This window comes from Sander lucioperca, chromosome 11 (assembly GCF_008315115.2).
Source record: "Sander lucioperca isolate FBNREF2018 chromosome 11, SLUC_FBN_1.2, whole genome shotgun sequence".
Taxonomy (NCBI): domain Eukaryota; kingdom Metazoa; phylum Chordata; class Actinopteri; order Perciformes; family Percidae; genus Sander; species Sander lucioperca.
Genome location: NC_050183.1, coordinates 22,845,015 through 22,867,657, shown reverse-complemented (window position 1 = coordinate 22,867,657; position 22,643 = coordinate 22,845,015). Strand labels below are relative to the sequence as shown.

Below are 22,643 nucleotides of genomic sequence, written 5' to 3'. Positions count from 1 at the left end.
GAAGTGCTGCAAATGCGGAAGTGCCTTAAACCTGCATTCTATCTGAATTTCAGCAGGGGGCGACACGTGCGGTTGCAAAAGGAGGTCGGTTTTTGTAGAAGTCTATGAGAAAGTGACCCACTTCTCACTTGATTTATTACCTTAGTAAACATTTTCATAATGAATTTATGGTCTCAATCGCTAGTTTTAAGTTTTTTTTTTAAGTTCTTCTGCAACACAGAATGATGTTCATTTTTTGAATTATGGTCTCGTTGATTTTAAAATCGGCGATAAAGCAGGGGGTGTTTTAGGGCGTGGCTATGATGTGATTGCCAGTGAAAGTGTGTAACGTAATGTAACGTAGAGTGTAAGCAGCTCCTCCCTCACTCCTCCCTCTCGTCTAAAATTGCCACATCCGCAACCAGAATGGCTGCGCCCATAACAGCAAACTCGACGACTCTTAGCAGATCTCCACAAACCAATGGGTGACGTCACACATGCACTGTCCATTAATATACAGTCTATGGTTAAAGGGGTGATAGAATGATTATACGGGGGGGTGGCAGCCTGTGGCCGGCGGGCTCCGCCGGCATTTGGTAGTCCATTAACCCAGAAACAGTGACTTTGCCCTGGGTATGGAGCACCGCGGGCTGCCGCTGTCTCGTCAGACTGTGTGGAGCTCCTGAAGTCCGACACCGTCTTACCAAATTTGCAATTAGCCTCAATTTTCGTAAAACGGCCCATATTTGAGCTTTACATAGTTGATTTCTCGCATAAAAAAAGTCTTAAAGGAAATAGCAGACAACCAATGTATAAAATTTCTGAGATCTGCGCGACCTATTCAGAAGACTAAGCTGATCTCAGGTCAGTGGTGTATGTAAATTCTGGGGTGTGACAAAGGCAGAGACTAGAGCCAAATAAGGTACAGCCACCGAGTTGACGTTAACTATGAGCTTTGTTGAGATTCGCCTGTTTTCAGCAGCAGTTTCAAATTGTGAGATTTGCATAGGAAAGGGACTTTGAGGTACTTTTTATGTACTATTTTACCCACCGAACTGTCGTAATTCAACTATGACAAGGTAAACTCGGTTTTGCATTCTGTCACCCCTTTAAAACAAAAGTTTGGTTTGGCATGACGAAAGCGTATACGTGTGTGTATTCATGTGTGTAGATTTACAGGTGTCTGTTTGCTTCCTGTGAGGTGGGGTAAAGTGCATCTGTGTGTGGTGAGGGTAAGGGGGGTGTTAGGGAGTATTTGGTTTCCTGCTCTTGGGGGGGTTGACGTTCATGTAAATGAGCCGAGGACCTCAGATTGTGTGTATGTGTGTGTGTGTGTGTGTGTGTGTGTGTGTGTGTGTGGGGTCACACACATATGCACAGAGAGAACAGTTGAGTGTGTGACAGAGCGAAGTCCTAGCCTTCCTCCGCTCTACTCCGCTCTGCTGACAGCTCCCTACAGCTACACTTCCTCATGATGAAGGAGTGCTGCAGCCAGGTGCCACCTCTAGCCATTCCTCCTCCTCAGCAGCAGCAGCAGCAGCAGGCGCCCCGAGCAGGACCCGTGGGTGGATGTTGCCTGGGAGTGGCTGGGCAGCGCTCAGGCTCCATGTACACCGTCTGTTCTGACTGTGTGTCTCTGTGTGACTGCTTGTTGACAGATGAGGCGTACCAGAAGCTGGCCATGGAGACGATGGAGGAGTTGGACTGGTGTCTGGACCAGCTGGAGACCATCCAGACCTACCGCTCCGTCAGTGACATGGCCTCTAACAAGGTAGGAGAGGCTGCATCATGTTTTCTTTTTCTTTTTTTTTTCACTCTTCTTAGTCATTTGTGAAGAAAATGTTAAAGGGCACAAGGTTAATGTTGCCTTCATTTTCATTTCATTTTCATTTTATCCTTCAAATCAGAGAAACTTTTTTTGAAAACATTCCATTGATTGCAAATGTTTACACAGAAAAGGAGCTCTCAAATCTGAGCAGCAAGGGATTCTGCAAGGAGCACTAATCCTTCAGCATAATAAACACATGAATGGCAGTGTACAGAATCCAGAGATACTGTAGCTGTAAACATACATGAACTTAGCATGACCTTTGCAAAGTCACCATATTAAAAGTCTAAACATGTACAGTAAGAAGATGTTGGTTTGGTAGAGGCTGCAGCAGTACACAGTGTTGGCATGAGTGCTGTCAGGTTGTATAGCCTGCACACTTGTATGAATATGACTGGATGTTACTTATCTTATCTTATCTTATTTCTGCCTAAACCAGCATCAAGCTCCATTCATTTCTGCTTTATTTTTTTTTATCTGTGACAAAATGAAGTGTGTTTTTATGTCTTGGCCCGCTGTTAGCCTCTTTTCATCTTTCCTTGTCAGACAACTTTTCACTGTCCACTGGTTATTCTGTTGCTTCTGCGTCCTTGATTGTGAGTAATGTGCACCAAGGTTCAGTTCCTGGTTCTTTTTTTAAGTGACCCCTTAACCATATTACTCACTGACAGAGCATAATACACAGCAATATTTGGCCTTAAAGGTTAATTCCTATTGCTCGATTGACTCTCTGTACATGTATCTTAACAATTAGAATTACTACTACTTACATGTTTAAATTTAGTTAATAATTCAGCCTATTTAAAATGACTTCCTACCTTTTTTATTATTATAATCATCATTGGTACTACCTTTGCAGGTTGCAGGGCCCTTTAGGCCCCATCAACCCTATTCTGTATGACCAAAAAGCTCCATTTTTAAGTGCATGACATCATCCCAATGTAAAGTTTATAGACTGACAGGGAAAATGCAGGCAGAAAACTTTTTGGGAATATGCACTGGGTGAGCAATTTTTATTCAAGTGGCTCTACGCCATCTTTGAGTCCGGTATACATTTCCTATAATTCATCCTCGGCCATAACAGAAACATGAGTTCTGTCAACATGAGACTGGATGCTCAGCCATCTTTGGTTTGTTTGTTGTAATTACGCCTTACACTGCTGTAGAGATTTCACCTTTTTTTGTCGACTCCAAACCTTCAATACTAAACACGACATGATTTGCAGCTGTGTGTAAGAGAGCCTGAAAACAGTTTGTCGAGCGAGCCAAGAGCATAAGGTTGTTATTTCTCATAAAAATGGACAACAGGATGCGAGGGATCCCGCAGTGGGTCAAACACAATAAACTAGAGAGGAAGAGAAAGAACGTGTGTGTGTGTGTGTGTGTGTGTGTGTGTGTGAGGGGCAGAGTGACTCTCTCTTCCTGTCTCCTTCCTGATCCCCCGCTCACTCTCCAGACGACAATAGACTTCCCATCATGCCCGTTTGGATGGTTAATGGTCGTGTTTATTTATCCCATTGCTGTCGTCATCCGGACACACGCCCAGCACTGACAGTCAGCTGGATTGGTTTCAGTTTAGAAACATGTGGACAACTGAATAAATACTATTAACCACTTAAACAAACAGACATTTAGTGTAGACATGGATATAAGGTCACAGGATGACTGAATCACACAGGAGAGACAGAGAGTAGAGAGAAGTATGTCAGGATATCCGTTACAGCAGAATGAGATGAGATTTTCCAAACAATAAAAAGTCACAACGCTTTTTACAAAAATCTTTACTGTGGAAAAGCTGCTGGCTCATATTAACCCTCATCTGTGGACTTGTGGGACGGATTATCTCACTTTAGGCTATGATTTTAGCACTTTTGCAATCACAGAAAATTTGGCTAGAATTGAGCCAAACGTTATCTGCAGATGATGATTGATTTCATGAGCCTCCCCAACTTCAGAAATTGTAAAATATCCCAACTGTGGAATTATGACGGGCCAGTTTTATGCTTTTTTTCCCCAGAAAATACTGTATTAGACTTACCCCAACAGCTGCCAAGATAATCAGACTAGTGCAACACCATAAGAAGTTTACAGTAGTTTGACTATACATGGACACATTTTAATGTCACTGTTGGTGTCATAATGCTAAATTGTACATTGTCTCATGTTAAATTGTCTTGATTTGTTTCTTTAAAGATTCAGCCATTAGTGTGAGATTCTGTATAGAGAAATTAAGAGTGCTGGATGTGACTGATCTACAGTAGAGCGTATCAGGTGGCACAATGTGCTTACTGTATATTATGACCCCTCTCTCATTGATGTGACTTTGGCAGGTGGGTGAATGTGTCCTGAAACGCACGTAACCATCTAATAAGGACTCTGTCATGTCTGTCTTGTATGCATGAACTGTTTGAGTGTGTATGTGGCTGTGTGTCTACATAACGATCGGTTAATCCCATTGATATCTAGGATATCTTAATCCTAACCTTGTTTTCACAGTAAACTAAAACATTACACAACTGCTGCCTCTTTGTCATGTGAGCCATCACACTCAACCTGGTTTTAATAACAAGAACATGCCAATCAGCTAATGTAACCCCTCGACTACCTGTTGTGTTTAGAATGGAAAAAGTGTTATTCAAGCTGTGGCAGAGTATGAAACATGACTCCAAGGGAGGTGAAATTCAAGAGGCTGCTGCTGTACAGTACCTTCAAGGTGAAGTGCAGGCTGTCGCTGCTGAGGGCTTACAGTACGTGACTGTCCTCCCTGTTATGTATGGCTGATGTAGACGGGTCAAGGCCTGTTGCGAGTTGGAATATTCTTCTGTGTCGAGGCTGTAGACCTTCTGTTATTTGAAACTAGGGCTGAAATGATAAGTCGAGTAACCCATTAGTCAATTGGCAGAAACATTTTGGTAACCTAGTAATTGTTGAAGTCATTTATTAAACAAAATAATAAATATTCATTGATGTCCGTTTCTTAAATGTGAAAGATTGTCTGCTTTTCTCCGTTTTATATTATTGCATAATGATCTATATCTTTTGATCACGCCTTTGATTTGGAAATCCCAGAAGACATTTTTCACTATTTTCATTTTATAAACTACACCATTAATCGATTCACTTAAAGACTAATCGACAAATTAAACAATAGTGGAAATACCTGTTAGCAGAGCTGAAACGATAAGTTGAAGAATCAGCTTCTCTCGTTCCAGCTTTTAAAATGAGAGCATTTGCCGTTTTTTTTGGTTTTATATCTTCAGGTTTTGGACTGTTGGTTGGACAAAGCAAGACCTTTAGGGCTGCAACTAACGATTCTTCTCATTAGCGATTAATCTGCAGATTTATTTACTCAGTTAAATCCTTTGATCTATAAAACATCAGAAAACTGTCCATTCACAATTTTTTATTTTTCATTTCATTTCATTGATAGGTTAATGTGCAATGCTTTCTCCAGTGACCCGTGTTAGGAATTATGCAGATTTGAGGCTGAAGAGAGCTCTGTTTATTGAGGGAAATACAGTTTGCACTCCTACTCTAGTTAGTAATGAATAAGTCAAATTAACAGCTGGATTCTCGAGTGCTGTGTACATCCATTCACAAAAAAAAGGAAAGGTTTAGCGATTTTTGTTCCACGAATACTATTCTACCACAGCACTCTTTCTGTGAACGTGAAGGGCTCTTGATAGTTAAAATAAAAACACATCTGCGCCTGGCTAGCTTTCGAAGTTCAAGGAAATCCACTGTGTTCATCAAAAGAGTAAGTGGTATTGATCAGCGCAATATTGACAGTGTAAACCTCAGAGCTGTGGCTACCGGACTGCAGGAGTAGTGAACAGCAAGCAAAGGAGCTCAAGAGGTTAGAGGCGGGACTACCCCCATGAGGATGTGTGTATGAGGCAGAGGTCTCTCTCTCTCTCTCTCTCTCTCTCTCTCTCTCTCTCGCACACACACACACTCTCAGTCATTGCTCCACATACACAGGGTGTGAGGTAAAGCCTAGTCAGACCTCGAAGCCCAAAGTGAGTCACTAGAGCTGTGGCGTTTCCCAGCGTCAGAGAGCCAAGGCTTGGTCCATTTACTCATGCTGTAGTCAGACTGAGACAGACACTCTAACGGACGACAGCCCCACTTTGCTCTGCACTCAACACAAAGCAACATGGGAGCCTGCTGCTTTGACAAGAAAGAGAGGAAGTTAGGGAAGCTAAATGGTTGGAGAAAGGTGAGTTTCTTGGATTTTGTTTGTAGTGAGTTATAAAGAGTTTTACTTTTTGTGGTATCTTATCTTATCTGTATGTCTCTTGCGTTGACTTGGAGAGCTAAACTTTGGTTGGTGCTTCACATGGTGTGGATTCCACATGCTGTGATTATAGTCTTCTAAAATCCAATGTTTCAGTTGATCCTTTGGTGTTTAAAGTGATCATCTTCAAAGGATTTTAACATTTCACTGCTGTGGATGCTAAATGCGTGCTTTAGTTTTTCTCCCTTTTGAAAGTAGTCCATGTGATGTTTAGTAGTTGTAGTTGTACCTTACAGAAGTGTATATTTTACATTTTTAACAGCTATATGTATGTACTTTTTATTAGTAATTATTATATTCATACACACTTTTCAGATTCATGCAACAAGCAGTGGTGCATGCATTCTGCTTTTGAGAACCCTTGTGCATCCTTTCATATGACGCTCAATTTAGATGTGTGGCTGTATTGTAAGACACTGAGACCTCTCATCATCCTTTTAATTCAGTGCAGATCATCGATGGAATGTCTGTCTCTGGATTTTAAGGTTGTCTTTCTGCAGTTACAACTTAAGTTTGTGGGATTACTTAAACTTTTATCCCAGTGTGTGGAGATCGAAAGATGACACAGGCATTCTAGAGACTATCAATTGCATACCCTTTTGTTCTCCTTGGAACAATGTTAAAATGATTTCCTATCGAGTTATTATGTGACCTACAGTATAGACAATAGTAATTGGTATTTTGTTGAACTGTGTGGCTACATGTACTGTTTGAAAACAGGCGTGTAGAGCAAAAAGCATCTTAGGAAAATTGAGCATGTGTGTTTGTCTTTCTCTCAAAGAGTCTAGTGTTGTCTAAAGAAAGGGAAGTGATTGAGTTAATAAGCAAAAGGATTGGATGGATTTAAGTTACATGAGGCCCAGCCAGGTGTTAAGTGGTGTTTCTAAACATAGTACCAAAGCCTGGAGAGTTTTCTTTTTCTGACTGAGGCCAAACACTGGTCATCTGGGGAGAATGAGAAAGGTAAAGTGGTTAGATGCTGCTCAATGGTCAGTTTGTTCAAACGGGATGCAGCCCGAAAGGCAAATCTTTTTGAGAATTTTTTTCACAAAGGTTAGAGGGATACATGCCATTACTTTTGTTAACATGATAAAATGTTACTTTCATTTGAGTGTTGAGTAATCTATTAGAGGTTTTGGTGATTCAAGTATTTCTTCTTGGTGTAATACTGCTTCTGTGATATTTTACATGGGAGTGCTTTCAAAGCATCCAGAATTCAAGTGAGCACAGTTGTGCAGCCTGTTAACTGTTCTTCTCCAGCCAAAAATGGTGTTGCACACCACATCTGACTCTGAGGCCTTGAACAGCTGGGTGTGATGAGAATGAATCACTTAACTGAGAAACTTACTTACTTTTATCCTTCTCTGTTTTTTTCTTCTGTTTCTTAAAGCTGACCTTTCTTTTTTGATACATCTTACTGCATAGGTTCCGATACGCAGGAATACACTCTTTCTCATACAGACACACTAACATGAGTGAGTGAGTCAGAGGAAGTGAGAGGTTGTCAGGCCGTCTCTCAGAATCATCTGTAGCTCATACGTAGGTAGGATCTTTACAGAGTTATGTCACTGTGAGTCTTTGCCATTGCGCCAATGTTACCGCCCTGCGTCATATTTTTGCCAAAGCGAGGAGGAGATAAACCACAACCACCATAGGTTTGCTGCTGAAGAAAGAATGATTGCATAAGTCACCGTCAGCGACGTTGCATACTGTAAATATGAGATTATCTTGATAAATTGATATAAATAAGAAAATTCAGATGGTAAAGAAGATACATAATTTCATGGTAATCAGGATTTTTTTTAATTGAAGCTATGAGTTGTTAAATGAAAAATGTAATGTTGAGGTTGAAAGGGTTAAAAACCTCATAGTGTAATTGCTTTTCTCTACAAAACTTTCACTCTCATCATTGTAAATTCAGATTAGTTAAGACTTCCTCACAAAAATGTTTTTGTTTTTATATTTTATAGAAAAAGCGGATTTTAACGGGTTTATCCATAAGTCAGGTTGTGCATTTCTGTCACTGCAGGGTTGAGAGGTCAATTTTCTCTGAACACTGAGCAGGCTGCTCTACAGCAGAGCATAGTGCACCCACTAGTGGCTCAAAGGCACAACTTCAATCTGAACCACTCCACTTTACCACACTGAAAATTATTTTAAGCAAGAATTTAGACAAGAAAGAAGCTGTTCTTGTGATTCAGGCCTTAGCTGACAATTGTAGCACGTTTAAGCATTTCAAACTGTGGCAATTAAAAAATAATCTACCACACAAACAAAAGGGACAGAAAAGACGCTTTAAGATGAGATAAGGGAATGGGTCAAATAATAGATACAGTATATAGTACGTGGGTATATGAGAAAGAGATACCCACAGAGCTCCGAGAGGCTAATCTTCCTCCAGCGTCATGGTGTCAGTAGGAGGTAAAGAGGCTTCCCTTCTGCCCCTGAAAGAACAATAACATCAAACACACAATGTTAATAACACACTCATACAGAAACATATGGGCATGAGTGTGTAAAACATGCCACATATCAGCATTAACTGTGTTTATCTGTAGATAATAGCTTTTGTAGGCTGCTGTGTGTGTGTGTGTGTGTGTGTGTGTGTGTGTGTGTGTGTGTGTGTGTGTGTGTGTGTGTGTGTGTGTGTGTGTGTGTGCGCGTGCGTGCGTGCGTGCGTGCGTCTCTGCATCATTTCTTTAGCCCCTGGAGAAACTTAGCTCTTCAACACATTGCAGAGAGACATCCCCCGCTGTTATTTCTGGTTTCTTTATATATTATGCAGTGAGCTATTATATAAAGAGCTGCCTCCTCTGTTTCTCTATTTTATTTATTTTTTTTCTCCCTTTTCTTGCGGGTGTGTACCACCTCCCTGCTTCTGGTTCTTTCCCTCAGTGGGAGGATAATCCGGGATCCTCTCGGGGAAGCTTTGATCTCCCCCCCTCATCAACTCGTACGCACACAAACACGTTGGACTGAGAGATTCTCTGGGAACTTCTGTTTACAGTTTCCCTTGGATTGGCTCTGAAGTGACAAGAACTGTGGATATTTTCGAGGGGTTTCACAAACAAAAGTCATGACAAAATTGACAAAAAGCGCAAGCGGCACCATCAAAATTGGCCGGTGGTACTGATGTAACAGTATTTTCCAGTCAGGTGGCCCTAGCCTTGTACACTGCAGCAGTATCAACACCTGCTCCAAGGACAGCCCATTGATTCTGCCAGCGAGGCAGACAGACAGAGAGATTGATGACCGTGTTGGCAAGTGGCAGTCGGGAGAGAAATTGACATGTAAGTGGTAGAGAGTGAGGGAGAGATGGAGGGGAGGAGGGGGAGAACGGTGGATGCGAGCAGAGGCGATGTGTGTGGTGTGTCCTCGTGACAGCTCAGCAGCTACACCACATGTCTGCCTGGGAAGGAAAAGGGGAAGCCTCTCCTCCTTTCAAAACAGCCCTACAGTGGCCGCCTGATGCTGTTGCCATGGCGTTGCAGTGTTCTGGTAATTGGCCTACAAACACTTACTCACAGGCAGAAAGAGAAAAACGTGGGTTGTTGTCACCTAAATTGGGAAAGGATGCAATTATCTCCCATCTCTCCTTCTTATTTTTTCTTTTTTTCTCTTCTCTGACCGTCTTCCCCACTCTGTGGTTGTCTCTCAGTTGTTAAAAATAGCCCTCCACAGACACCCTGACAGCATCTAATAATAATAATATTATAGGATGCGGATAATGAACAGGCATATGAGTTCTCCACAATGGGGGATGTCAGGAGACAACAGAAGACTCAAAAGACGGAGAGGATGATTAGAGAGATAATGGCGATAAAAATACAGTCAGTGTGCATTCACATTCCTCAAAACGTGCCCCATCCCCTCTATCAACCCTCATTGTTTTACTGTAGAGGGAAGGCATAGCTGTACAGCTCCATGACATTCCTTCACAATGGCTGACAAAAAATGCCTTAAGAGGGAATTACAGGGGCTGGGAATTGAAAAGGATGGGATTTCTGTGCAGCGGTTGCACAGCTGGAAAACAAGAGAAAAGAGCAACTCTTACATCTGAAATCTAAGTCTGGATATTATGTCAGTCACTCAAACCTCCCTTCACAACCTGGTTTATACACCAATGCCAAGCCATAATTAGGGCTCCCCCCTTCTCCCCACTTTCTGTCAAATCATGTGTTCTGAATAGAGCATGTTGCTGGGGCTGGCAGACTACAGCAGGGGAAAGGAGACAGAAGAGGAAGGGAGGGAGGGAACCAAAGAGAGAGAAAGCGAGAGAGCGGAGCAGGGTAGGAGGGGGAGTAAGCGCTACAGCAGTGAGAGCAGCGAAGCAAGACAAATCCAGTGGAGGAACCCCCCCTCCAGTCAGATGAACATCGCTGCCTCACTCCCTCCTCCTCCTGTCTCCATCGTTGTCATTTTCCCCTCCTCCCTTCCTCGCTCCTCCATAATTCATCAGTGCACTGAGAGTTCCCAGCTCAAAGCTCCAGCTGCTGCTGCTCCAGTCGAACCACCGAGCCTGCTGGATCTCCTTCTCACCTAGCTTGTTTACAGCGCCTACTTTTTCCTACATCTATCTATTCAACTATCAATCCCCAGGCATGGAGACTCAGAGCTGGCCCTTTTCTGCTGCTGAGAGGGACAATGAGCCATCATCAAGCTGCTCTCTTAGCTGCTGAAAAGAAAATCACAAGAGGAGAGAAGAAGGGATTTTTTGTCCTTTTTGGCGCTGAAAGAATCCTGTTCGTCTGCCTCTGTTTTTTTCTATTGGATTACAGTTCTGGCTTTGTGTAGGAACGAGAAAACGGGGTCCAAAATGCCTGAAGCCAATTACCTGCTGTCGGTGTCTTGGGGTTACATTAAGGTGTGTGGCGCTTATCTACGTAGCTTGTCGGGATAACGCACCCATTTCATTGTACCTCTCTGTGCTGGGTTGCATTGAGGCCCATTTCTATAGATATTTGGCATTTTGATATTGATTTTGTGTAGCCTTTTCAGATTACCGTGCTAGCCTAATTGCACCAAAAGATATTTCCATCATGGTGAGGGAGGGGGTCTGACAGAATAGTGTTGTTTGGCTCAGGCTCCATCTTGAGCCCTCTGCAGAGCTCTGTGTGTCTGTATATGTGTGTTAGTCTGTATGTGTGTGCACGCGCATGCATCAGTCTGTCATAAACAGCTGCTACTGCAGTGCCCTGGTCTCTGTGTACTGTCAAATGCATCAGTCTCCCTCATCTATTTTATCTATTTAAAGAGTTCATAATATGAAAAGTACACGAAAATCATCAAAATGTAACAAAGAGGAATGTAGGGAGCAGTGTGCAGATTTTCTTCTTGACATCATTGAAATTCTTGCACACTGACGCAAGTGAAATAGCTAAATAGGCCCCAGAAATGTGATTCAATGTAATAAGACTGTAAATTGGTTGCTGGCCATGAATTGAGTGGTATTAAAAGGTGATGGCTTTCACACTGGTAAAACAAGTAATGATCCGCACCCTAATTAATTTCAGGGAAAATGAAGGAGGAAATAAGATGTCCCCCCCCCCCCCCCACTGATTTTATGCTGTCATTAAATAATATTCTTTAACTAGTGCAATGAAACTGAATACTGCTGTATTTTCCATGGAATCTTGTACCATGATTTCGCCCAGGTTTTCCCCCACTGGAAACTGACGAAATTGTTTCTCTCTCTCTTTCTCTCGCTCCCCTCCTCTTCCTTTTTCTCTCTTGCAGTTCAAGAGAATGTTGAATCGGGAGTTGACGCACCTATCTGAGATGAGTCGGTCTGGCAATCAGGTTTCCGAATTCATCTCCAACACCTTCCTAGGTAAATGAAAGTCTTGTGTACATGCACTCAAAATCACACAAACAAATTCACCAATTTGGTTTTTAGAATCCACGTTAAATCACCACAGAACATTATGACCCAAAAATACATCCAAAAATACAAATATCCAAAGCTCACACTGATCACCACTTCTCTGTTTTGCTGCAATGTTTTTTGTGGAGGTTCAGTACATGATGGTAAGCTGTGCAAGTTGCTCTGGCAGGCTTTTCTGTGGGGGCGTACCATAAAACACTGCGCCATTAAGCTTTGTCTAGATGTTTATGGCATCAGGCTCAAAATGGCCATAAAAATGTATGTAAGAAATGTAAATTTTCCAAAGAATTAAAAGACAAAAAGGTATTTAAGGTGGCTGGCTACTGTAAAAAGTGCCATTTGACTGACAAGGGAGCTTGTTAGCCAGAATTGGAGTAAGTGGATTGGAACTGGATGCTGTCAGTGTGGGTTGCACATTTGAGATCTGAGAATATATGGCGTGAGCTAAATATATGTGTATTTATATTGTATTTAAAAACATGTCTTCTTCTATTTTTGTTACCCATATGTACAAAATGTTTCATGACCCTGGTTCAAAAACCACACAATTAAGTCACTGTAGGGGAAAATAAATAAATATTGAAACCAACACTAGTGGGACAATCAACCAATTTATGCAAATAGGTATAAAGTTGGCTTTTTGCAAATGTGATATTTCCACAGAAGCGTGACGACAGCTAGAGGACATCTAAAATTGAAAGTAGATAGACGTGAATTATTGACTTAAAGGAAATAGATTGACAAACAAAAAGGATAAGGCAGACAGAATGCACCTAGACGTAGTTAAGTTAATTATTTATAGACACTGTGCTTCCGATCAATTGGCATCCTGATCCGTTGTAGTGCGGTTGTCGGATCCCTCACGGCCAGATCATAGAAAGCGCGAGGAGGGTTGAGGAGAGAGAGAGAGAAGACGCAAACGAGGGAAGGAGGGAGGGAGGGAGGGAGGGAGGGAGGGAGGGAGCTGACTGCAGTGAGGGAGAAAATAGAGGTGCAGAGGATCCCCCTTTGCTGGCAGGGAGATGAGCTCGGCAGATTCCATGACTCATGTCTTAGGGCATCTTTGTCAGCAGGGACACCTTGTTGTCCCCCCACCTCTCCCTCACCTTCTCCAGACAGAGATGACTATCGCTTCGATAAAGAAACAGGATTCCCCTGCTGGCGGTAGAAAGAAAGAACATTAATGAAGAGTGGGGGGAGGGGGTGGCCCGAGGAACACGGCTGGTCTGGTTTGGCCTTAGCTGACCAGTAAAACAGTTTAATCCTTCCATCCATTAAGATTAGTATCACGTCAGTAATGCACTTATTTCAGCTTTCTAATTATTTATTATAAAATCATCCATTCCGACTCAAAGAAATTACATTTTCCTGCCATATGCCTGGTTCTGCAGAGGTCATTCTTATTTTTATTGTATCTGGGTTTTTAATTTTTCAGCTGATGGAAAGGCAGACTGTTGACTGTTTAAACGGTGATCATGGAGCCTGGATAATTCCCTAGATAAATAAAGATCCCAGAGTTTCTCATCGCAGGCCATTTCAGACCAGGATTTCTGACTTTCTATCTATATAAGGATTGTTGGCCAACAGCATGCTGGCCATTCACTTGTGCCTTTCCACCACCACAGCTGTCCTCGCAACATAATTCTGTCATAATTCCCTTTGATCGGCCAGCAGCAGAACACACCTAGTTTAGGGAATACACTGAAAGAAATTGCCCCAAAAAGCCCCCCCACCTCCCTTCTGCATCTGCGTCTCTGACAGGAGAGCTTATGGAGGAGGATGAAAAAGAAATCGAAATAAACGTGGGAGGTGACAGAGTAGAGGAAAGAAGGGAGAATTGGAGAGAAAGAACAGAGCAAAATACAATAGATTTTTCCTTCAGCTGCTTAATTCTTCTTTGTAAATCAGTGTCTAAATTGAGAAAAAAAGAAAGGATAAGATGAGCCAAATGCAAAGGAGAGAAAAGTGAAAACAGAGGGAGGAAAAAACAAATAAAAAGGACTGCCCATGTCCGGCTGACACATTACAGGCCAAAATGTGAGAGAGAGGCTTCATCTGGTGGAACATAGATACCAGGATCATGTTAACTGTGCAAAAAACCTCCTGAGCAGTTTATTACTCGTATCAAGTCAACTGTGAAACAGAGTGCATGGCGTATATTGGCACTTACTTATGTAGAAATGGATGATAGGAATGACAAACTTGTCCGTCTCACAATCTGATCTCTCACACACATTAACATGCCACACAAACACCACACAGCAGTGGTGATAATGATGGCTTGTAATAAATTAGAGGGCAATATATTGCTCTTCCCCTTGTTTCCCACGCAACACATGTCTGAGAGCGCTTAATTGCCCATTCTCAATTACCACTGGGGGACTGAAGAGAGAGACCCAGAGAAAAGCAGAGAAAACAGTGTGAGAGAAAGAAAGAGAGAGAGAGAGAGAGTGAGAGTGAGAGTGAAAGTGATTATTTGAATTACAGCTGGTAATTGAATAACCCTCCACAGGGGAAGGCTGATAGGCCAGCAATGAGCTGAGTCGTGGCTTGATAGATCAGTGCGCAGCTCACATTTGTGCCGATAGCCAGTCAGTCCCTGCAGGATTTCATTCAATTCTTCTGTGATTGCACTAAACACAATGGCCTAATTGGTTATTACAGGAAACTTGGCATGTTTTCTATATGTTTATTTTTGGATAAAGTGTGACGACTGGCATATTATTTATAATAGTTTTTTTCTAAAGGAATATTACATGAAAGCCTTGAAGGTTTTTGGTGTACTTTTGGACTTCATACTTGCTTTACATACATTCTTTTTTGTGGCCACACTAAATGTGGTTGAAGAAACTTATAAATGAAATAAACCAAACATAGAAATCCCACTCTACACTATGTGATTTGATAAAGCTGCGGAAGATGAAGCAGCTTATTGAAGGGCCGACTTTATGGAGCTGCCTTAACTGTGTAGGTGCCCCAGCTCTCAGTCTGTCAATGGACTGACCTATGAGAGTGAAAAGAACAGGAGATGAGATGTGAGCCACCTGCTGAGAGACGGGTGGGGGGGGGGGGGGAAAGAGGGACAGAGACGAATTAACAGTAGGAGCTCAGAGAGAGACTGCACGAGGAAGACAGGGCAGCATGAATGAACAAATGAATGGAGGCACAGATGATGAATGAATGAATCAATAAATCCCTCAGGAGCTAACTAGCTAGGTGTTTCTATAGTGCAAGTGCACTCGGGCAGCCATTGATTCTCAGTTGTTATTGAGAAGTAGATTAAATTATTAGACTCATGCTGTATGAGGTCAACAGGGAATTTTAACCACTTCTTCCTTACAATGTCCACACTAAAAACAACAAATCTCTATTGTCCCCTCCCTCAGACAAACAGAATGAGATGGAGATGCCGTCGCCGACATCCAAGACACGAGAGAAGAAGAAGCAGCAGAAGCAGCAGCTGATGACACAGATCAGCGGAGTCAAGAAGGTCTCCCATGGGCCCTCTCTCTCCGGCAGCAGCATATCACGCTTCGGCGTCAAGACCGATAAGGAGGAGCTGCTGTCCAAGGAGCTGGAGGACCTCAACAAGTGGGGCCTGAACATCTTCACTGTTTCGGAGTACTCCCACAGCAGGCCTCTTACCTGTATCATGTACGCCATCTTCCAGGTAAGAAGTGTCCGAAATTCTGCATTCTGCTGTGTCTTCACTTACATAATTGTTGTTTGATTACTACTCAAATTATTCCTAAATGTTGTTATGATGTCGTTTTTCTAGGAGCGAGACCTGTTAAAGACATTTAAGATCCCCGTGGATACGTTGGTGGCCTACATGATGACATTGGAAGATCACTACCATTCAGATGTGGCCTACCATAACAGCCTGCACGCTGCCGACGTAGCCCAATCTACACACATCCTCCTCTCCACTCCAGCCCTGGATGTAAGTTATAATATAAAGGATTGAACTCTGTTTTTAATACCTCACATCAGGGCTTTGTTATCTAATTGGGGTAGATCTTTCTTAACTCTGGAGGTTAAAGAATTCCCTCTGATTTGGGTACCAGTGTGCATCCACAGAAATAAAGGAAAACTAAATTAGAGGAGTTAGCTCTTACATCACCTCATGTGCCACTTTCCTGGATAGCCACACCAGCTTTGAAGAGCTCAACATCCTTCCATTTAATCATCTTTTCCTCCCCTTACTCAGGGAACTTCCCTTCTTTCCTCCAACACTTGTCCCTCCATGCCTTATTTGTAAGATTTTTCCTACATGCATGTTCTCACAGCTCTCTTTAGCTAGTAGGATACAGTCAGGTCAGAACGCCCCAGACTTCAGCTTCTGATTTACTCTTCTTGGCTCTTTATCATTCATTTATCAAAGCCAGCAGACACAGTGTTATACTCTCTCACAGTTACATTTTGCAGAAAGGCAGACAGCTAGCTTGTTACTTGACTGAGAAAAAATTTATTAAGTGGTCTGTTTTTTCTGGTATTTTTTTGTTTTATCTTCAAAAAAAGTTAAATGATCTTTTTTTCCACCCTTTCTCAGGCGGTCTTTACAGATCTTGAGATCCTAGCAGCCATCTTTGCTGCAGCTATCCATGATGTTGACCATCCTGGAGTATCAAACCAATTCTTAATCAATACCAGTAAGTCAAAACATTACTCATCACGAGTCAGTTAATTTGTTGCTTTGTTTTAAAATATATAAATTGGTGCTTTTAACAAGCTAATAAAATATATATTAATATCTCTTTTTAACACCTTTCCAGACTCTGAGCTGGCGCTAATGTACAATGATGAGTCTGTACTGGAGAACCATCACTTGGCTGTGGGATTCAAGCTACTACAGGAAGACAACTGCGATATCTTCCAGAACCTCACCAAGAAGCAGCGACAGTCCCTCCGCAAGATGATCATCGACATGGTAAGATGTATCCTGATTCATATTCTTTTCCCTTCTACTGTCATCTCAATTTCAATCAATCCACCTGTTCAAATGATCCGGATGCTGAGGATGGGGTGTTTTCTCTCTCTTTTATTCAGGTTTTGGCCACTGACATGTCCAAACACATGAGTCTGCTGGCTGATCTGAAGACTATGGTGGAGACCAAGAAGGTGACAAGCTCTGGAGTGCTGCTGCTGGACAATTACACCGACAGGATGCAGGTAGGCGTTGGTTCTTGCCAAACAAAAAAGTATTAATAGTAATGGTAACAGCAAAAAACAAAAAATCTTACATTATATGGACTGGGAGTTTGTGATTGGACACACTGCTCTAATAGCTCTAATCAAAAGCCAGCATTGGCGGAGGTTATTCAGCCAATGGTCATTAGCCTGCCTCCTACATAGCTTACCTCTGCTCCCCCCGTCACACCTTTTCTCACTCCAAAGCACATTATAGAATTAGCCTTAAATGCCGGTTCTACGAGAATCTAATTTCTCCTAAATCTAATTGTTGTAAAGTAATTTACCACACTTGGCTGTATTGATTTCAAGATATTGGATTGTACATTGGAGAGGCTCATTGTTTCCAGATTTGACAAATTTTCTTCAAAAGAAACCCCCCCCAAAAAAATCAGGATTTCTTTTCTCAATATTGATTTGATGCTGTACAAGATTTTACCTAGAACAGTTAAAAAATGCATCGGGAAACTACAGCTTCTTTCCACTACAAATGCTTTCTTAAAGTATAATTGAACCTACATTATTGATTTGTTATCTAATTTCCACTAAATAATGAACATTGATACATTTAGAGATTTCTTGGGGAATTAACAAAATACTGAAAATGTTGAGCCCAATACAAGCATTTACTAAATTGCAATTCTGTATTATTCATTAGGTGCTGCGTAACATGGTGCACTGTGCTGACCTGAGTAACCCCACCAAGTCCCTGGAGCTGTATCGTCAGTGGACTGATCGGATAATGGAGGAGTTCTTCCACCAAGGAGACAGAGAGAGGGAGAGGGGAATGGAGATCAGCCCTATGTGTGATAAACACACAGCCTCGGTGGAGAAGAGCCAGGTAGGCAATCAAGGACATAAAACTGCATTATGCACAACGAGGATGTATAAATTCACATATGTGCAACAAATCTTTTAAAGAATCTCAATTCCAGTTCTAATTTGCCTCCTTACTCCTTTCCAGGTGGGTTTCATCGACTACATTGTCCACCCTCTGTGGGAGACCTGGGCCGACCTAGTCCACCCTGACGCCCAGGACATTCTGGACACCCTGGAGGACAACAGGAACTGGTACCAAAGCATGATCCCCCAGAGTCCCTCCCCACCCTTCTACGACCAGGTCACGCACGGACACAGTGGAGGGACTGGAGGTCAGGGAGGCGGGGAGAAATTTCAGTTTGAGCTCACCTTGGAGGAGGAGGACTTGGATGGAATAGAGAAAAATGGCGAAGGGGAGGAGGACGAGGAGGAAGAAGAAGAGTTAGAAGAGGAGGAGGATAGTCTAGGAGATTCTCGTTCTCCTCCCCTGGACTATTTGGACGGTCAGGAGCTTGAGGAGGGCGGCATGATGGAGCCAGCAATAGAGATCGTGACACACGAGGCGTCGCCCACAGACACATAGGGCTTCCATCATCAGGCTCACGTGGTGATTTGAAAGTTTTTTTTGGCAAAAGAGGGGAGATCCTCTTGCAGCTGTGCTTTTTAATAAGCCGACAGAAGCAAGGGCTTAGTTTGGTCCCGCACAGGGGCGTCTTGCACTTGGGTGTTTGAAGCCAGACACAGACGGACAGTTTCAGTGAGGCGGCTTCAGAGTTCTCAGGAAATAATTACTGCGAACATTTTAGTCTTGATGGACAGGCAAGACTGAGTGTGGAACATGAAGGATTTCGGCCAGTTTTGGAAATAGTTACTTTTCTTTTCTGGACTGGCATTAAATGGACATTGACACTACTGAGAGAAGTTTTGTACCTTAAGACTTTTTTACAGATATGATATGATCTAGAAGTAGCATAGAGTAAGATCTACTGATGGAGACACATTTGTATAGCAAGAGAAAGTGTTTACTTTTTTCCTGTACCATTTGTCAAAGGACTTTTGTGTGCCTTTTTTTACTATTGTCTTTATAATAGTTTTTTATTTATTGAACACACTAGTATGTCTGTGAAATGTTTTTTTTCCTATCTGAAAGAGCAAAATCTTTTTTTATATGTTAAAAAGAGAACAGTCTTCCATGTATTGGGCAATAGAGAAATCCAAACAAATGTCGACAAACAACTCTTGGACAAACTCATCTGAATAGGGAACCATTAACATTTTGCGCACATTTTGTCACATTTGTTTTTCAATCTGAGCACAATGTTTTACACGTGGAATTCAGACGCTTATGGTTCACTCATGGTTCATGTTACATGTTTAGTTTGTTGCTTTCTCTATCAGATGTCGGTCAATGAATGTCACAGTCACACTTAAATACATAATCTATTTTCATATTCCATCTCTCTATACATCATATTTTCTCTGGTCTGCAGACCATTGGGGGCTTCCTACCTTATCACAACAGAACTTGTAATGCAAAATCTCAGCAAGGATATGAAATCCTACATTTACAACTATATGGTAGATATTCCAGATATTCAGATATTCAGATATTCCTGCAAAATTTTCAGTGTACATTTATTGGGACATTTCATATGTACGATTTTGTCTTTTTGTTTTTGCATCCAATCGTTGTTGGTGTGAAAAAGAGGTTAGTCCAGTTCAAACCTTCATAACCTACATGAATCTACCACAAGGTGAAATCAGCAGAAATACAAACAGCTCATGACAACAAGCTGCTTAGATCTATAATAAAATCAGAAATGAAGTCTGCCAAGGACGAAATTCACAACAGCAGTGAATCTATTTTTAGCCCACAGGTATGCTGCAGTCTTAATAATCCTGTTAGATAGAACGGGTCCTGAACCCAGACCTGTATGATGTAACGCCCCCCTGCCCCTCTGCAATCAGGCCCAGACCAAATGATTAAAGGTGCTCTTACAGCTGCCTGGCTGAAAGGTGCTCTCAGGCCCTCATCAGCGCCACTATTCACATGGTTTACAAACCCCTCTGGGCTCCACGGACACGACCCCAAAACAATCAGGCTATTTCTTCCTCACAATAAAAATCCCTCAAGTGCAGCGGCTGCTCATTGACGTCAATTGATTTTTTTTTTAACTCTCCCCCTCGGCTGTATCAGGTTTCCAGGACAGTCGGGTTATTGGGATTTGGCACAGATGGAATTGCTGGATTCAGCATGGCAGACTATACCGGAAAAAAATCAGAAAAGAGATGATAATTAGGTGCTCTAGTTTTGAAACAGACCAAAAAAACGCCTCTTTGTGTTTCTGAAAATGGTTTGCAGACCTTACATTTCTGCTCCTGTGGCTTCCACGACAGATTTTATGGATGTTCTAGTTGCATCTATAATCACATCTCCCCATTTTCACATTGGTTTACTGGTATACTCAAAAGGTACTTCATCTAATTTCACTCCAGCATGCTTAAGTGGCAATCGTTTGTGTGCAGCATGTATGTATGTATGTATGTATGGAAGGTTTTGTATGTGTGTGTGTTTGGATGTGTTGACTTTGTCATCAGGCCTTATCCCATCACTCCATACCTTTGTCTCTACTGTTTGTCGCTAGGAGCTCAAGTTGGTCCTTTTTGCTGTTTATAACAGTGTGTATTTATTCTATACTTTAAGCTTGTAAATAAGAAATACTGGTTCAGTGTAAAATCTATTTTAATTTATATGCACTTGCATTACCTGGAAGTGGTGGTGTCTAATGTGTAGAAGACTCTGGATTAGAGTCTTTTTATATATGTATTATATATTGTTTTTTATATATATATAAATATATCTAAGTATATATTCGCACAATGTTTTGAGAGCCCAGCAGAGCAGCAGCTAAAGAGACGTGTTGTTGTTGTCACATGAGAACCTTGTAACTACAACATTGACTTTTTATTTTCACATAAAAGTTAATCTTTTAATGAAATGTCACAGACAAGACAGTTAAATACTTTATATTAAGATTATTATGCATGAATATTAAACCAAAAATATTCCCACTCTGGCATCACCTGAAATCATAATATCATGGTATGTTTTCGTATTTTTGAAAACTTTTGTTTCTCTCTCTGTGAAATGTAAGCTTAGTTACATTTCTTAAATAATAGCCAGAATAGAGAAGACTTTGAATGTCCTCATTTCATTTCTTAGATACTTTTTTTTTTTTTTTAATGGAAAACAATTTTGGTTCAACTGAGTTTTTGAAGCTACAAGGTTTTCATCTGACAGCAGCAAATTGGTAACCCAGAGGCGACATAGAGGACATGTTAAACTACATGTGCTTGGATATAGGATACATACAAGCTAGCTAAGGAACACAGAAGCCTAGTCAATGCTTGGTATCAAAGTAGACAAATAGCTTATTTTCTCTCAGCAGCTTGTCACACAACCTAAGCTCCAGCATTTGAATGCAGATTGCTGATATATGAGGCCAGATAGATACAGGTTTGATGGACAAACACAAAGCGATTGTCTCCTTTTACACTTAACGCACTTCATGTAAAAGTAGATAACACGGGGACGGTATTGGTAGCATGCTACAATACACCCGGCACTGACGTGAATCGTTCTGAAATAACAACAAAACATGATCGTATGTAACTGATTGTGCTAATGTGTGAACTCTTTCTGACCAAACTTGTTAGCAGTTTTGAAATTCAAATTTGTCAGTATTAACATTGTTTATCTATGTTCAAGCTTTTTTGGTCCTAGTTGTTTCAAAATGGTTAGTCAGATTTAGCACTATCTGCATGAGAGATGGGTTTTTTTTAAATTGTCAATAATATGTTCAAGTCCGCCAGTTGTTGCAGGTGGGTTATTAAATGTTTCACACAATGTATGGTAATATATTGTATATTGTGTTCAAGAATAAATCTGAAATACATTTTCTATTAAGTGATTAAAAGCAAAGCATGAATATATTCCTTCTGTCTCTGCAGTTTTTCCCCCTCATAGCCTAGTTTTCTTTACTCTGGATTTGAACAATAAATTGGGTCACAATCATGCTTCTGGTGGGTTCCAACAAGTTTGTTGGGTTTCATTAGGCTGTGTCCCAATACAAAACTGTATATAGTAGAGGTCGGCCGATTAATCGGCCGATTTTTGGCAATTTTTTACATAATCGGCATCGGCCAATATCAAGCCGATTAATAAGCAGGCGCATCTGCGGGCAGCCTAGTGTTAAAAACATGAATAGGCGACATTTTTTACAGCGCGCCCAGACCAGCTGCCTCCAGCCCCTCCCCTCGTGAATTCTTGCGCAGTGTGTCTCGCGCAGCCACTTCAGGTTCAGACGCTACCGTTAGCAGTAGCATGTTGCTGGTGTTCTTGCCTTGGGATTAACTGTACTAATAAAACCGTACAAAACGGCCACACCGCTGTGGAAGCTCCCCAAATATCATTTATCAGAGTATGGTTGTTACCCCTGTCCGTGGCAGTCTCATCCACTCCTATAACGGAGTTAACTGGAGCTAACCGCTAACGGAGCTAACCGCTAACGGAGCTAATCGTTGCTAACAGAGCCTTCAGTTCTCCGTTCCTGTATCCATTAACTGCATCTATGGACTCGAGCACG

General features: G+C 41.7%; 1 protein-coding gene across 5 annotated transcripts in view; it reads left to right on the top strand.

The window, feature by feature from the left end:
- Nucleotides 1-21,992, top strand: part of pde4ba (phosphodiesterase 4B, cAMP-specific a) — a 211,801-nt gene extending 189,809 nt beyond the window's left edge. For 3 of the 5 annotated variants that reach the window (XM_031284039.2, XM_031284040.2, XM_031284041.2), the window contains 9 exons: nt 1,638-1,750; nt 11,841-11,934; nt 15,375-15,658; nt 15,767-15,931; nt 16,541-16,640; nt 16,764-16,918; nt 17,038-17,160; nt 17,837-18,019; nt 18,143-21,992. In XM_031284039.2, the coding sequence (XP_031139899.1) occupies nt 1,638-1,750; nt 11,841-11,934; nt 15,375-15,658; nt 15,767-15,931; nt 16,541-16,640; nt 16,764-16,918; nt 17,038-17,160; nt 17,837-18,019; nt 18,143-18,580 (1,655 nt within the window). In that variant the 3' untranslated portion in view covers nt 18,581-21,992. Of the gene's footprint in view, nt 1-1,637; nt 1,751-5,754; nt 6,027-10,369; nt 10,969-11,840; nt 11,935-15,374; nt 15,659-15,766; nt 15,932-16,540; nt 16,641-16,763; nt 16,919-17,037; nt 17,161-17,836; nt 18,020-18,142 lie in introns of those variants that run through there. The other 2 variants (XM_031284042.2, XM_031284043.2) reach the window with 2 other exon arrangements.
- Nucleotides 21,993-22,643: the final 651 nt, after the last annotated feature.